Raw genomic sequence first — 14,865 nt, forward strand, 5'->3', positions numbered from 1 at the left:
GAGATCCTGTCTTAAAACCCTCTCTACCTTGGAAAAAATTTAAACAGTTCAGTTTGCTTATTTTTTATTTATACATTTATTTATGCATACTAATGCTTTCTTTTTAAACCAATGATTTGTAGTGTATCCAACTGCCGATTATATTTGTTAAGGAAAAATTGTCAGTCTCTTGTGACTCTCTGTTGTAATTAAGAGCGGCGGGCTGTGTCCCCGGCACCCGGCCGCCCCCACGGCTAGCTTTACCCTAAATAATTACATGGAAACTGTATTCTTTTAAACACTGCCTGACCCATTAGTTTCAGTTTCTTATTGGCTAGCTCTTACATATTGATCTAACCCATTTCTATTAATCTGTGTAGCCCATGAGCTGGCTTACCAGAAATGATCTTAACCTACTTCTGCCTGGAATGGGAGAATCATGGCGACTCCTTGACTTAGCTTCTTTCTCCCAGCATTCTGTTCTGTTTTCTCCACCTATCTAAGGGTTGGCCTATCAAATGGGTCTAGGCAGTTTCTTTATTAATAAGAAATCACTCCCACATCAACTCTCTGTGTCCTAAGTGTGCCTCTGACAAAGTATATGTGCATGTCTGTTTGTCCTGATCCATGGTGGCCAAAGCGCTGGCTGACCTCTGATGTCAACCCAGTCAGAAGTCAGAATCTGAAATTGAGGTCCCTTTGAAGGCTGGGACCTCCTGTAAAGCTCAAGACAGGTGTCCCAAGGAAGATCACAGAAGGAACATGGCTGGGAAGCACTTTTGCAGAGATTATAGGGTTCATCAAGCAGAAGGTGAGTCATTTCTAAACCCTTTGAATGGAGCTGACTGTTCTTGGTGAAACTCAGGGCCAGTGGTGGGAGACTACTCCATGGAGTATGCCCATTGCCAGATGCCCTGGTTTTCCCCACTTCCCATTGATCTCTAGGATACTGCTTCATCCTGAAAGCCTAAGGACACAAGAATAGGTCCTGGTTATTAGACTTACATGCAAGGACCTGGAGGACCAGCGACATTGTTAGGCTGAGAAAATGAAGGGAGATTGTTATCCTTCTGCCTATATTTACTGAGTATGCACACATACATTTAGCCCTAGGAGATACTGATGATTGGAGGGGTAATGTCACCCTGTTGACAAGCAAGTGCTGACTCCTTCTTTTTCAAAGTTGGGGTCACAGGAAACTTCTTTGGTGTCTGCTGAGAGGAAGGAGTCACATCTGCCTAAGCAGGTCAACTTTGACTTCCACCCAGCTGTAGTGCATTGAGCGCGAGGACTCTGGCACTGGAGGGCTCTCTCAGACCGAGGTATGAACTGTGGAGTTCCCTAAGTGGGAATATTCACCCTCAGTTTAAAGGAGCCACCCATATCCCCAATCACTCCCCTAGTGGATCTCTGATATTAGATCAGATTTCCATAACTGAAGCATTAGCAGGCTCCAAGGAATTCATATTTTTAAGAAATGCCCAGGTAATTAGGTGACTAAGTGCTCAGTCAGCCTGGATTTTTCCCAATCCAGGGAAGGTAAAGATGTGGTATTGTGCTGAGCCAGCAGCACACCAGCGTCCCCTCGTTCTGCCTCCAGGAAAGCCTTGTGGACCACATGCATATAAGGTACTTAACCTAGCTCAATGCAAATCTGCTACTTGTTCCCAATTCTGCAAGGGCAGAGTGGGGTGCTAACAGGCTTGGCTCCACACTACCTTTGAACTTAGGACCTTTTTAGACTCACCCAATCAGTTAAGTTCTTTGAGTTTCAGTTTCCTACTCTGCAAGCACATGATAGTGTCTATTTCCAAAGATTTTGAAAGAGTTAGATATGATAATATGTAAATGAGGGCCTGCTCATTGGGGTTTCTGTCCTGCCTAGTTCCTGTGGCAGCAAGTCCCAAAGAAATTCACACAGAGGTCTCCATAAGATTATAAACTGATTGGTCCGTTAGCTCAGGCTTCTTATTAGCTCTTGTAGCTTATATTAGCCCATTATTCTTATCTATGTTAACCACATGGCTTAGTACTTTTTTCAGTGGGGCCGGTCACATCCTACTTCTTTGGTGGTCTGGGCAGGACTCGCCTCCTTCCCAGAATTCTCCTTTTCTCATTGTCCCACCTCTACTTCCTGTCTGGTTGTCCTGCCTGGCTACTGACCAATCAGTGTTTATTTAAAACATAATTGACAGAATATAGATAATTCTCCCCCACCAATAATATATCAAGCATTTGCCACAGTGACTATAGACAGGAAACAACCTCCAACTTGTACTGATAACAGTCTGTCCACAGACTGCCCTCTCAGAGGGCAGGCACCCTGTTCTTCTGTACCACATTCACCAAGCACACCCAATTAACATCTGAAGAAGACACCATGGTGTGCATGTGTGTGCTGTGTATGCATGTGTTGTATGTTTTGTATGTATGTGAGTATGGTGTGTGTCTGGTGTATATGTATGCAGTGTATACATGTGTGGTGCTATGTTTGTTGTATATCTGTGTGGTATATGGTTGTGCTTGGTACGCATGCATCTGGTACATATGCACATGATGTGTGAGCATGCATGGTGTGTGTCTGATGTCTCTGTGTGTGATACGATTTGGTGTATATATGTGTAGTGGATATGGATACAGTATGTGCTGTGCTACATTTGTGATATGCAGGAAAAGTTTATGGGGGGCCCTCTGCACCTGCCTTTTTCCTGGGTCTCTGAAAATCACCTACTTTTAATGCTACAGAGTTTTCTCTTTCAGCCTAGGAAAACAAGAGATCCTCTAGCCCTTCAAGGAAGGAGAGAGATCAGTAACAGGTCAAGGTGGCAGGGAAAATGACATTTCGTGCATAGAGTTTGACTTCTACCCCAGCCCTTTGGAATCTAGTGCACAATCTGTGGTGGAGTGTCTGCTCCCTGACAGACTTCCTCATTGCGGGCTGTGGTGTGAGCATGTTGTTGCATAGCACTGTGACGGTATTTTCACTCCCCTCATTTCAAAGCTTTGCTGCTAGGTCCATGCAATTGATGCAGGCTAGAGACCGCCCTCCTGGACAGGCATTGGAGCCCTGGAAGAAGATGGTGCTGGGCTCTGTGGCTCCTTAGCAAGGCAGCATTTGGAAGCGATATGGAAACAGCACCCAATGTTCCAGAGCGCTGAGAGGAGCCGCTTGTATTCCGAGCGGAAGTTCTGGTTCAGGAGCCCATAGACAATGGCATTAAGGCAGCTGTTGAAGTAAGCTAGGAAGTAACTGGCGACAAAGAGCCCCTCTGGAACCTGGGGAGCCATCACCTCTGGGTTGATGGCCACTGCAAGGCCGATGAAGTTGAGGGGGGCCCAGCAAATGGCAAAAACCACAAACACAGCGAACATGGTTAGGAAACTGCGCAAGTCACCAGGTTTCTGACGTGGCTGACTTTCAGCCTTGGCCTTCCTTCGGGTCTGGAGCACCAGAACCCAGATTCGCAGGTAGCAGAAGGATACCACAGCTATTGGAAGGAGAAAATGGACAGCCACCACAGCTGCTGTGTACTGGCTGCTGACCGTCTGGTTAAAGGTGCAGGAATAGATGCGTGGGTCATAGTCTAGGTTCCCCACAGAGAAACTGGGCACCAAGGCCAGCAGAGTGAGGAGCCAGATGAGGCTGACGTAGAGGAGGGCACGCCAGTGGCTGCAGACCCGGTGGTAGGTTGCACTGTGACACATGCGCCAGTAGCGGTTAATGGCAATGGCTGTGATACTGAAGACGGAGCCAATGACGCTCAGGCCTATCACGAAGGCACTGGCTTTGCAGTGGGCTTCTCCAAGAACCCAACTGTCATGAACAATAGCCACGAGGATCAGTGGGAAAGGGTACAAGGCTATCATAAGGTCAGCCAAGGCGAGACTCACCACAAACACGTTACCTGAAGGAGGAAGCACAGATTAGCCATTAGTAGAGGCCTCACAATTCCTGTTCATTATTTTTTGGGGTGGGAGGAGATAGCTTGGTGGGCAAAATGCTTGAAACTTAAGCATAAGACCTGAGTTTGGATCCCAGAACCCATATCTTAAAAAGAAAAAAAAAAGCCAGGCAGAGTGCTAATTCTTATAATTCCAGGGAAAGAAAGGCAGATAGATCTCTGGGGCTCGATGACTAGCCAGTCCAGCCTAATCATGAGCTCCACATTGCTAAGAGATCCTGTTTGAAATATAAGGTGCATGGCACCTGAGAATACAAGGATAATAACCCTGATTTCTTTACCCATAAATGCTGTGCATCCACACAGAAACCACACACACACACACACACACACACAGAGAGAGAGAGAGAGAGAGAGAGAGAGAGAGAGAGAGAGAGAGAGAGAGAGAGAGAACAGCTATGCACCTAACATTTTATACTTCTCTGAACTGCTTTCATTAGCACTGGGAGTGGAAAGCAAACAGCATTTAGAGATAGCTGAGGACTCAAATTGCATCTGTGCTTGCCTACCCAAGTTCTTATGGGCTCCCTTTGGTAACCCGCAATGCATTGATAATTATCCGACTTTGTGGTAGGTGTGAGAGTGAGACCGATGTCCAGTGTAGTGGGCGCTCTCAAGTAACTGCTTCCAGGACAGGTACAGAGGCATGGTGTCCTGGATGAGTTTTGTCAACTTGACAGGCACTTAGACATATCTGGGTAGAGGAAATCTTAACTGAGAAAACGCCTCACTAAGACTGGCCTCTAGGCAAGTTTGTGGGGCATTTCCTTGATTCCTGAGTGATGTGTGAGGGCCCCCTCTATTATGGGCAGTGCCAAGGCTGGAGTTGCACGAGGAAGCTGGCTGAGCAAGCCATAGGGAGCAAGCCATTGGGGCAAGCAGTGTGCCTCCACAGTTCCTGCCTCTAGTGTCCTGCCTTGAGCTCCTGTTTTGAGTTCCCTTCAGGGAGAACTGTAATCAGTACTTGGGAGTGGAAATAAACCCTCTCCTCCCCAAGTTGCTTTTGGTCATGGAGTTTTATTACAGCAAAAGAAACCTAACTAAGACACACAGACCTGACTGCTGTCCTCTTGCCCCACAGTCCTGGAGGAAGCGGCGGTGGTGATTCCTACTTAGCCCGCACCTTCCCTGACTTTCCGAGCTTTCTCCTCTGCTTATCTATTTGTTTACATTTTACTTAACGTCTTCATTGACTCTTCAGGATTTTCACATCGTACACCCCAATTCTGTTCATCTCCTGGTTCCCCCATCTTCTCCACTCATCCCTGCTGTACCCCCCACAAAGGAAATAAACCAAAGTAAGCAAGCAAGCAAACAAAAGCAAAACAACAAAAAACCTGAAAACAAACCAAAACAAACCTCACAACAACAGAAAAATCTCTTTGCTTCCCCTTTTTTCCTCTTTCTCCAACCGTCTTCATTCATCCTGGGGCATTGGAGGTGTCAGTGTGCCATATAGTGTAGCTCTTTGTCCTGTCAGTTTTACTGTCAAGTGTTCATGAGTCACTGGTCTGGCTCAAGGCCTCTGGTCTCAGGTACACCAGCATCACTGGATCCTCTCTGGAACTCCTCTGGGATGTCCTGTGGCTGCCGAGTCATGGTGATCTTGTGGATACTGTTCCACAGGACCAGTCCTTTACCAGCTCCAGCAGGTCCTAGATGGGATACGTGCTAGGGTTGGCCGACCCAAGGCCTAGCTCTGGACCTGGGTGGTAGCCAGGCTGGTCAGTCTGGATCCCTTCTCCCCCATATACACCTTGGGCAAGGGGGTGGAGTCAACCCCCCACAAGCATGTGCTCAGGATCAGGCCACTACATGGTGAGGGTAAGACCCTCCACCTACATGTGTTAAAACATAGGGGGGGAAGGGCTAGCTCCAGCCTTCCCTGGTCCCAACACACATGCTCACCTTATCGGAAGGCCGTGTGGTGTAGAGTACCTTGGATAGGACCTGCGGAAGTGCTTATTTTAATCTCAAAGGCTCCAGGTCAGCCCAGCTCAGAACAGAGAGAAAGTAAGTCCCATCATGCTATGGGAATTCTCAGGACCTCAGGGCTACACTAGTATCTAGAGCCAGCATGAGACCCAAGATGGCTGTCCTGCCACAGGCCTTCCCCACCGTGATGAGCTAGATGCCCAAACAGTTACTGAGTAAGGCCGCCCTTGTCAGGTGTCTCATCACAGCAACTAGAAAAGCAGCAGCTGATGCAAGACACAGACTGCTTCTCAAGTTTCCTGCCTTCAACCCAGTAAGGGTAGGAACTGTCTCAGTTTGGATCTCAAGGCTCCTTTTGGTGTTTGGACAAGGTGTTGGGGGCTGGAGCAATCTGAGGAACACTTTGTTCTGCCCATTGCTGGTCACAGGCGTTTGGGGCAATTATTGAACTTTCTCTGTGACTTCTTCACCTATGGCTCCTACTACTGAAGACCCCCTCCCCATCTTCACGGTGGTGTTTTTGTAAAGGACATTTCCTTTCACCAACACAGGAGGGTTGGTCGCTGCAGGTCCTGACGGTTTCTGTATGGTCAGAACACAGGCTCTTGGAATGTACAAACACGACATAAAGAGTCCAAAGCTGGAAGCGGTGCCAGCTCTGCCAGCTGTTTCTCTGGAAAGCTAAGGCAGGCGCTGCTGTGTTAATGCGGCTTCTCCCCTAATAATGCCCCAGAGGCTGCACGCAGCCTGTAAACAGCGAGCGGAACACATTAGCTCCACGTGGAAAGTGGTTCAATTACTCTCCCCTATTAAGCCGACTGTTCGTAAAGGCTGAGGTCCGCCAGCCCTGCTGGAGAGTCATCTGCCCAGCAGCCCGACTGTCTTCTAGCATCTTGGCAGGAATCCCAATTAGGTGACTACCGACATCATGTTGCCCGCCATCTGTGAGGAGCTGAGATGCTGGGGTCTCTCTGGATGAGATTCAGGAGGAGATCCCTGCTGCACCGATATCTCCCCCAGCCAGGTGAGAAATCAATCAGCCAGTGTGTAGCTCTGTTCCGCATTGTGTGTAATGGCTTGTAATGAACATTCATACAAGAGTCTTGCGGTGACTCATCCGGCCTGTCTCTGTCAGACAAGGTGTAGCAGTGGAAGGGGCTGCCACTACAGGGCTGTGCTCTCTGAAGTAAAACGCCTCCATTATTCACAGGTAGAGCACATCTCCCACACAGGCTTTTCCTATCCTGTCTCCTTTCTGGGAAGTCTGTTTCTGAGGAGGTAGGCAGTGCTACACTGTCTAGTCCTCATCAGACAGAACTCTGAAAGACCAAGCTACCCCACCCACCCCTCTTTGTTTGCCTTCTGAATTCTGAAGAGTTTACTTGTCTTCAAAACAACTTTGGACATTGACTTTCCCGTCAATATTTACTTGAGCCAGTCATTTATTCAGCAGGCAACCTGAGAATCTCCTCAGAGTGGTTCTGACTCTTCCAGGAGCATAGGGAAGGGTGGTGAGCAACCCAAGCGACTCTGCTCCCTCACAGAGAAGACAGCCAAACAATGAAAGCATCTACAGGGAGAAAGCCATGGCTGACCCTTGCTTGCCCAGAGGACTAACCTCCTCCAGATCAGAGCCGGCCTCCAGCCTTTATTTACTGTGCAGCACATCTGCCTTCTCCCGTACCCAGGAAAGACACGGCGTGCTACTCAGAGAAAGACCTGTCATGCTGCATCAACACAGAAGCAGTGGCTTGGGGAAGTCCAGGCCAGAGCCGGAGAGAGTTCCAAGTCAGACAATGATGGGGTTGGTCAGGCTGAACAGCTCCCCCAAACCCTTCAACCAGATTGCTCTCCTCCAAGAATGGCATTGCACCTCAAACAGATCTTACGATAAAGGCCATAAGCAATATTAATGTCCACACGAATTATGTGAGACATTCTAGTGACATTTTGGGTATAAGCAATTTTGAAAAGATTGAGCAGATAATTTGTTAAAAACTTGGTTTCCTTACAAGTACTGAAGCAATGGATACATTTATGGTAATCTAATTAGATCCTCAAATCCTGGAGGGCAGAAACTGTTTTCTTCCAAAGTCCTATTATGTATGAAAAACTCTCAGGGTGTTAGGATGATTCGTAGAAAGGCAGAGATAAAATTGTTCTTGCCTTAGTTAAAAACATTAAACATGTACAGGAAAATTCCAAGGATGATGTTTCAAAATCTTAAAGGGAAATGTATTTACGAGTGTAAGAAGTGTGCTTTTGAAAAGACACTGATGTGGCGTCAGCAAACGTTCTTCCACACCATCCACAGAGACCTTCTGAGAACTGGATGAGTGGCCTCTCCTCGCTTCAGGGAATGCGATAGTAACAAAGGACATGGATGTTCTACCAGATTCAACGCTGTGCACTTAGTACTTCCTGTAATAACCCTGTGTGTTTAACCGGACAATTCCTATCTCCCAGATGAAGAAGTAGGTGCTGGTTATGTAAATCTACAACAGAGAAGGAGGGAGAAGAACCAGAAGACAGGAAACCAGGGGAGAAGAGGAAGTGGGGTAAAAGGCAAGGCTGTGAGACCTGATATTCATCGCAAGTGAAGAGCAGAAACAGGACACTGAACTTGGCAGTGAGGCCATCAGTCAAGACACTAGCTAGGTGGATTTTGCTCTCTGCAGGTGAATAAAATGATGGCCTGGTGCCTGTTCTCTCAAATAGCTTTGTCTTCAAAAACAGAGATGGAGTAATACTTACACAGGAATATCCCTCAGGTGAGGGATTGTAGAATAAAATGTTTATTCTCCACCCCCTTTCCTTATTTTTATTGATGCATATTTTGTATATGGTTATTGGGTTACCATATGTAGGTTTTCACTGAACTATAGCATGTACTTTTGAGTCTTTTCTCTCTCACTTCTCCCCTCCTGTTCGCCTTCTTCCCTTTCTGTCTCTTTCTCAGATGAGGATTTCTGAGCCATGAGAAATTTCTAGTTACTGCTTTAGTTACCTTTCTGTTGCCATGATAAAAAAAAAAAAATCCCAACCAAAGCAATTCCAGGGAGGAGGCCCTGCAGTTCATGCTTCTGAGGCCCATTATGGTGGGAAAGGAATGGGTCACATCCCACCCCCAGCTGGGAAGATAAAGGAGGTGAATGCTGGTGTTCAGCTCTCCTTTTCATTTGGTCCAGTGGTTCAGCCCACAGAATTGTGCCACCCACCGGTAGGGTGGGTCTTCCTAATCACCCTGTCAGGAAGCTCCCTCCCAGGCGTGCCTAGAGGCTTGTCGCCTTGATTCTGCCAGGCTGACAATGTTAACCATCACTGACATGCCAACCATCATTCTGAGTGTTGTTCTTGTCTTGTTGTTATTTGTGTTGAAAGAGCCAATAGGATCCTCGTGAGGTACGACATGGACTGTAGGGCTGTGTGCCAGACTGGGATGTGTTCTGCCACTGTGAAGGTAGATGATTTAATCCTGCTGGGACCTTCACTGGGCGTCCTTAAATAAGTGGTTGCAGCCTGCTGTATACCTCGCCTGCAGTAGTCCTGATGGTGGAAGACAACAAAGAAGGAAGGAACTTCCCTTATGATTGCCAACTCCGCAAGCACAGAGACTACATTTGCTCCCTAACTTTAACCTCGTCAGCGACACACATTCTACACTGTGAGCTGCAGAAACCACACTCAGTGTCTGCCACGTCCTAAAGGATATTGTGTCTACGCATAGAAGCAATGCTTTGGGAATGAATGATGGTAGTTGGACAGGAAAGTCTCTCTGTGCCTCCCAGGAAACTGAGAACTCCCTGAGAAGAACTAGAGAGGACAGAATTCTCTCCCTTGTGCAGCTAGAGACGCAATTATAGGCCTGGTGTTCGCTTTTGCTAACTGACAAGACAATGAGTTGCTCACAGCTGAAACTGAAGGTAAAGCTGGTGATCTCAGAAGCATTGGGGAGGGAGGCCAGGGTGGCCTAGTTTGTTCTTAAGCCGACCAATATCAAAGGCCCCTGCATCCTGCTCGCTGGCTCAGCAACAGAGACAGCAGCCATCAAGTCACATATTCCTGAGTGCAGGCTCACCATTTTCCCCATGGCAGACTAAGTACTTACTGGAGAGGGTTTCCTCTTTCTCTGTTCTCTTGGGGCCAGGGATTTCAGGCCTAGTAATCATTTCCTTCCAGGCCTTCAAAACGCCTTTGTCCAGGGCCAGCCACCTTATTCAGGCATCTATGCTTCCTTACAGGGAAGGGGCAGGGACTGGCCACCATCTCTGCACAGGACCTGTGGCGAAGGATAGCCTACCCGCACCTTCTAGGATAGCCCTCTCTCTGGATAAGGGATGGTGAGAGCCCTGGGTACCACGGGGCACTAAGAACAGACCTTGCATGCGGGCCTACGTTCAGAATGTCCTCCCTTCGTATTTTCCCAGGAAATGCTCAGTCACTGATGCCCTTCTGCCTGACAAATGACTAAATACTTTCAAAAGGGCAGTGTCTACTCACTGGCGGCACTGTCTAAAGGGCTTGTGCCACAGTGAGCACAAGAGTCTACTGTGTAGCTGGCCTCGTCAGTAAGAGGTCCTCATGTCCCCTGGGAAGCATGCTGGGACTTCAGGTGAGTCATGCACTTTGGTTATTGGAAATAAGTGTTCCTTTATATGTTTTAGTCTAAATTTCATGAGGTTTATGATATTGATACTGTCAACTTGACAAGACCTAGAATATCCAGGACACAAACCTCTGATCATGTCTTCAGGACATAGATGTTTTCAGATAGCATTAATACATGTGGGAAGGCTCACCTTAAATGTGGGAAGAGCCAGTCTATGGATTAATTCCTAGACTGAGCACAAACAAAAATCTGAGCCGAGCCAGGTGGTGGGGGCACACACCTTTAATCCCAGTCCTCGGGATGTAGAGGCAGGCAGATCTCTGAGTTCGAAGCCAGCCTTGTCTACACAAAGTGAGATCCAGGACAGCCAGGGCTGTTAGACAGAGAAACCCTGTCTAGGAAAACAACAAAACAAACAACAAAATAACCTGAGCTGAGAAGCAGCATTCCCCTCTTCCTGTTTCCCGACTGTGAAGATAGTGAGACCACCTGTCTCATGCTCCTGCTGCCTTTCCATCCCCACTCTGGTGGACTGTACCCTCACATTGTGAGCCCAGACAAACCTTTCTTCTGTCGAACTGGCACAGTATTGACAGATTTAGGGAACAGACTTGAGTACAAAGTCTGAGACAAATTGTTCCTGAGGTAAATGTAAATTCTTCACTTTACAAATGAAAAATAAAGAGTGGACGGGGCTAATTTTCAAAGTATTGCAGGTTTTCAGATGATTTTGAAATATCGCTTTACCGTGGTCATTTAGTTTAAGCGAATATTACATTAGGTAAACGAGTGTCACCAACAGAGCCAACGAAGGGCTGGGCATCGTGGCATGAATACGATTCTTTGGTCCATTCCTACCACCTCAAAAAAGAAGAAGGAGTAGGAGAAGAGGAGGAGGATGAGGAAGAAGAGGCAGAAAAAGAAAGCACTGGTTATATTGAATGACTGTGGAAGTTGCCATGGGCAGGAATAAATGTGTGTGGATAGCATGTTAGTTAGTTTGTTTCTCTGTGCTGGGCTGCAGCACAGGTATCAGGAGGTAGAGAAGAGAATGAAGCACCAACAATTCACCTGCTCTCTACTCCTGGCTGCTGAGCACTGTGAGGAGCACAGAGTGGGACAGTCCTAAGTAGCATGAAGAAGTGGGATTCTTATCTTCCTTAGGCAAGAAGCAGCAATGGCTACTTCCTCAACCATGTCTCTTGTGACAGACAACCTAAGGACCGAACAGGGAGACTCTACACATAGAGGCTTCCCTGGTACCCAGCATGCCAGGAGGGATGCCAACATGTAGAAGAATGAAAATAGATCCATATCTATTCCAATGAACAAAATTCAAGTCCAGATGGATTAAAGACCTCAATATAAATCTGACCACACTGAACCTGATAGAAGAGAAAGTGGGTAGTAGTCTTCAATTCTGGGCACTGGAGACTGCTTCCTAAATATAACTCCAGTAACACAGATACTGAGAGCAACAATAAACAAATGGTACCTCCTGAAACTGGGAAGCTTCTGCAAAGCAAAAGACACAGTCAATAAGACAAAAAAAGCAGCCTATTGAATGGGAAAAGATCTTCACCAACCCCACATCAGACAAAGGACTGATTCCAAAATATATAAAAGACTTAAGAAGTTGGACATCAAAATTCTAAATATCTCAATTAAAAATAGGATACAGAACTAAACAGAGAATTCTCAGCTAAAGAATCTCAAATGGCCAAAAGATACTTAAGGAAATGTTCAATATCCTTAGTCATCAGGGAAATGCGAATCAAAATAACTCTGAGATACCATCTTACACCTGTCAGAATGGCTAAGATCAAAACCACCAATGATAGCTTGTGGTGGAGAGGATGTGGAGTAAGGGTGAACACTCATCCATTACTGGTGGGAATGCAAACTTGTGCAACCACTTTGGAAATCAATACAGTGGTTTCTCGGAAAACTGGGAATCAACCTACCTCAGGATCCAGCAATACCACTTTTGGGCATATACCCCAAAAATGCCCAATCATACTACAAAGGCATTTGTTCAGCTATGTACATAGCAGTATTGTTTGTAATAGCCAGAACCTGGAAACAACATAGATGTCCCTCAACCGAAGAATGGGTAAAGAAAATGTGCACATTTACACATTAGAGAACTACTCAGCGGTAAAAACAATGACATTAGAGCGGAAGAGGAGGGGAGAATGGGAGGGATAAGAAGAACTGAGGGAATGGGATAGTTGAGAAGGAGGAAGGACAGAGATGAGAGCAAGGAAAGAGATATCTTGATTGAGGGAGCCATTATAGAATTAGCAGAAACCTGGCTCTAGAGAAATTTCCAGGGAGGAATGAGAATATGAGCAAAGAAATCAAGACCATGAGGGGTTCACCCACTGAAACAGTCTACATGAGCTAATGGAGCTCACCAACTCCAGCCAGACTGGAAAGGAACAAGCATAGGTCCAAACTAGTCCCTCTGAATGTGGCTGATAGCTGCGTGGCTGGGGCAGACTGAGGGGCCAGTGGTACCAGGATTTATCCCAACTGCATGTACTGGCTTTTTGGGAATCTATTCTCTTTGGATGGATACCTTGCTCAACCTAGATGTAGTAGGGAGGGCCTTGAACCTTCCACAAAGCAATGCCTTACCTGCTGTGAGGATTGGATGGGGTGAGGTGGGAGGGTTTGTGGACGGAATGGGAGGAGGAGAGGGAGTGGGTACTTGGATGGATATGGATAATGAAAAAAGACAGTTTGCTTTCTTTTAAGAAAAACAAATATAAAAAAAGAAGAAAAAAAAAGAATTCCAGAAATAGCCAGTAGATCCTTGGGGTTCCTCCTCAGGTCTCTGTACCCTGTCAGGAGCTGAGTTACACGCCCCTCCCTCTAGTTTTGTTGTCCTGCAGAGAAAGAGGGAACTGGGAATATATAGGAAAGAAAAAAATGATTTCAGAATTGTCACCTGTTATAGCCAAATCTTTGTTATGGTTCTCAAAGTGAGTACCTCGATTTCTCTGTCTTTATGCAGAAAAGCCAATGTTGATGCAAGCCATGCCCACTAGAGTCTGAACTAACACTCTTGGAATTGTATCTCCCAGTGATGAGTCTGACACGGTGCCTGACAGAATGCTCATCCATTCATTGCTCGCACCCACGCAGCGTCCACTCACCCTCCAGCAAGGACTTTCTAATTGCCTACTTATGAAATCAGTTCGGCAGGCAGGGAAAGGGGTTTCTCTCACAGGTGGGGAGCGTCCATGGCCAAAAGAGACCCCATCTCGCAGTAACAGTTGAAATGCCATGGATAGCAGGATGCTTCCCTTCATTGCCCACATCTTGCCTTAACAAGTGCACAAGAAAAGCTTGGCTCAGTTCACATTGGCACTAGTGTATCAAGTGTGCCCTGAGTAGAGGCAAGTTCCAGAATAGCTTCGCATCCGGGGACCAAAACTTCCCCCTAAATTCTTCAAAGAACCAAAGTTTGGGACCAGGATGAAATGAATGGAAGGAGACACAGGACACTGACGAGAGGAAAGGGGTCAGGCAGGGTGTTTGTGGAATGAGAAAGGATCTAAGATTCAGTCTTTGAAGCAGTGGCAGGGCATAGAAGGAACCCAGCCCTGAGGAAGCTGGTACTTACCCGCATTTCGCAGCTTGCGGTTCCTGAGCACAGAGAGGACGACAAGGAGGTTTCCCACAACATCCAGGACTGTGGCGACAATTATCACTGTAGATAGCGTGGGAGCCACCCAAGAAGCCCGGGGAGTCCCTGGTGGTCCTGCGCCCGCTGACCTGGACCAAGTAGGGCGCATCGCCAGCCCGCCAGACTCGCAGCAATTGGCAGCAGAGCTGCTTTCAGGCATCTCAGGGTAGGTTAGCCGCACAGGTGCGCACAGCTTCGGGGCACTCCCGCCGCCCCTCCTCCAAGTCCAGAGAGTGCTAGGAAGAGGCTGTAGGGAGGGACCTAAAGGAAACAATTAATTGAACGTGGGCAGAGGGGCAGAGAGAAATAAAGGATCCAGACAAGGACCATGGCTCAGGTGTTGTAGAAAGGAACATATCCCTCAGCTGCACACTCGGGAACAGCGCTGCGGATCTCAGCGCTGCCGCCAGAGCTCAGCCAGTGTCTGGGCCACCTCAAGTTGCCTAGTGGGTAAGGTCTAAAAACCAAGTCCCTAAAAACCAAGACTCCCTACTTCCTTTCCAACGTGGAGAAGCTGTGTCCATTTGAGGACACTCAGCTTTGCAGACTAGAGAGGGAGCTGGTGGGTGGTTCGAGCGATCTGATCTTCAGATTTGAGACCCCATCTGCCAGATGGTGCAGCTCTGAAGAGCACATGACTCCGGAGGAATGGGGATCAACCCCAGAGCAAAGAAGCCACAAGTGTT

At 47.2% G+C, this 14,865-nt stretch overlaps 1 protein-coding gene across 1 annotated transcript; it reads right to left on the minus strand.

Annotated features, from left to right (window-relative positions):
- Positions 1-3,012: 3,012 nt before the first annotated feature.
- Mtnr1b (melatonin receptor 1B) lies at positions 3,013-14,339 on the minus strand. Its single transcript, XM_005347416.1, has 2 exons — positions 14,117-14,339; positions 3,013-3,884 (listed from the first exon to the last, which is right to left on the minus strand). The coding sequence occupies exons 1-2, from the start codon at positions 14,337-14,339 to the stop codon at positions 3,013-3,015; spliced, it is 1,095 nt and encodes a 364-aa protein (XP_005347473.1).
- Positions 14,340-14,865: the final 526 nt, after the last annotated feature.

The sequence above is a fragment of the Microtus ochrogaster genome, chromosome 5, assembly GCF_000317375.1.
Source record: "Microtus ochrogaster isolate Prairie Vole_2 chromosome 5, MicOch1.0, whole genome shotgun sequence".
Taxonomy (NCBI): Eukaryota; Metazoa; Chordata; class Mammalia; order Rodentia; family Cricetidae; genus Microtus; species Microtus ochrogaster.

Bases quoted from the DNA above. Each gene is read 5' to 3' on its own strand.
- Mtnr1b (XM_005347416.1), bottom strand. From the start codon at position 14,339: ATGCCTGAAAGCAGCTCTGCTGCCAATTGCTGCGAGTCTGGCGGGCTG. The intron at 3,885-14,116 runs GTAAGTACCAGC...TTCCTCCTTCAG, and splicing joins CCGCAAGCTGCGAAATGCGG to GTAACGTGTTTGTGGTGAGT.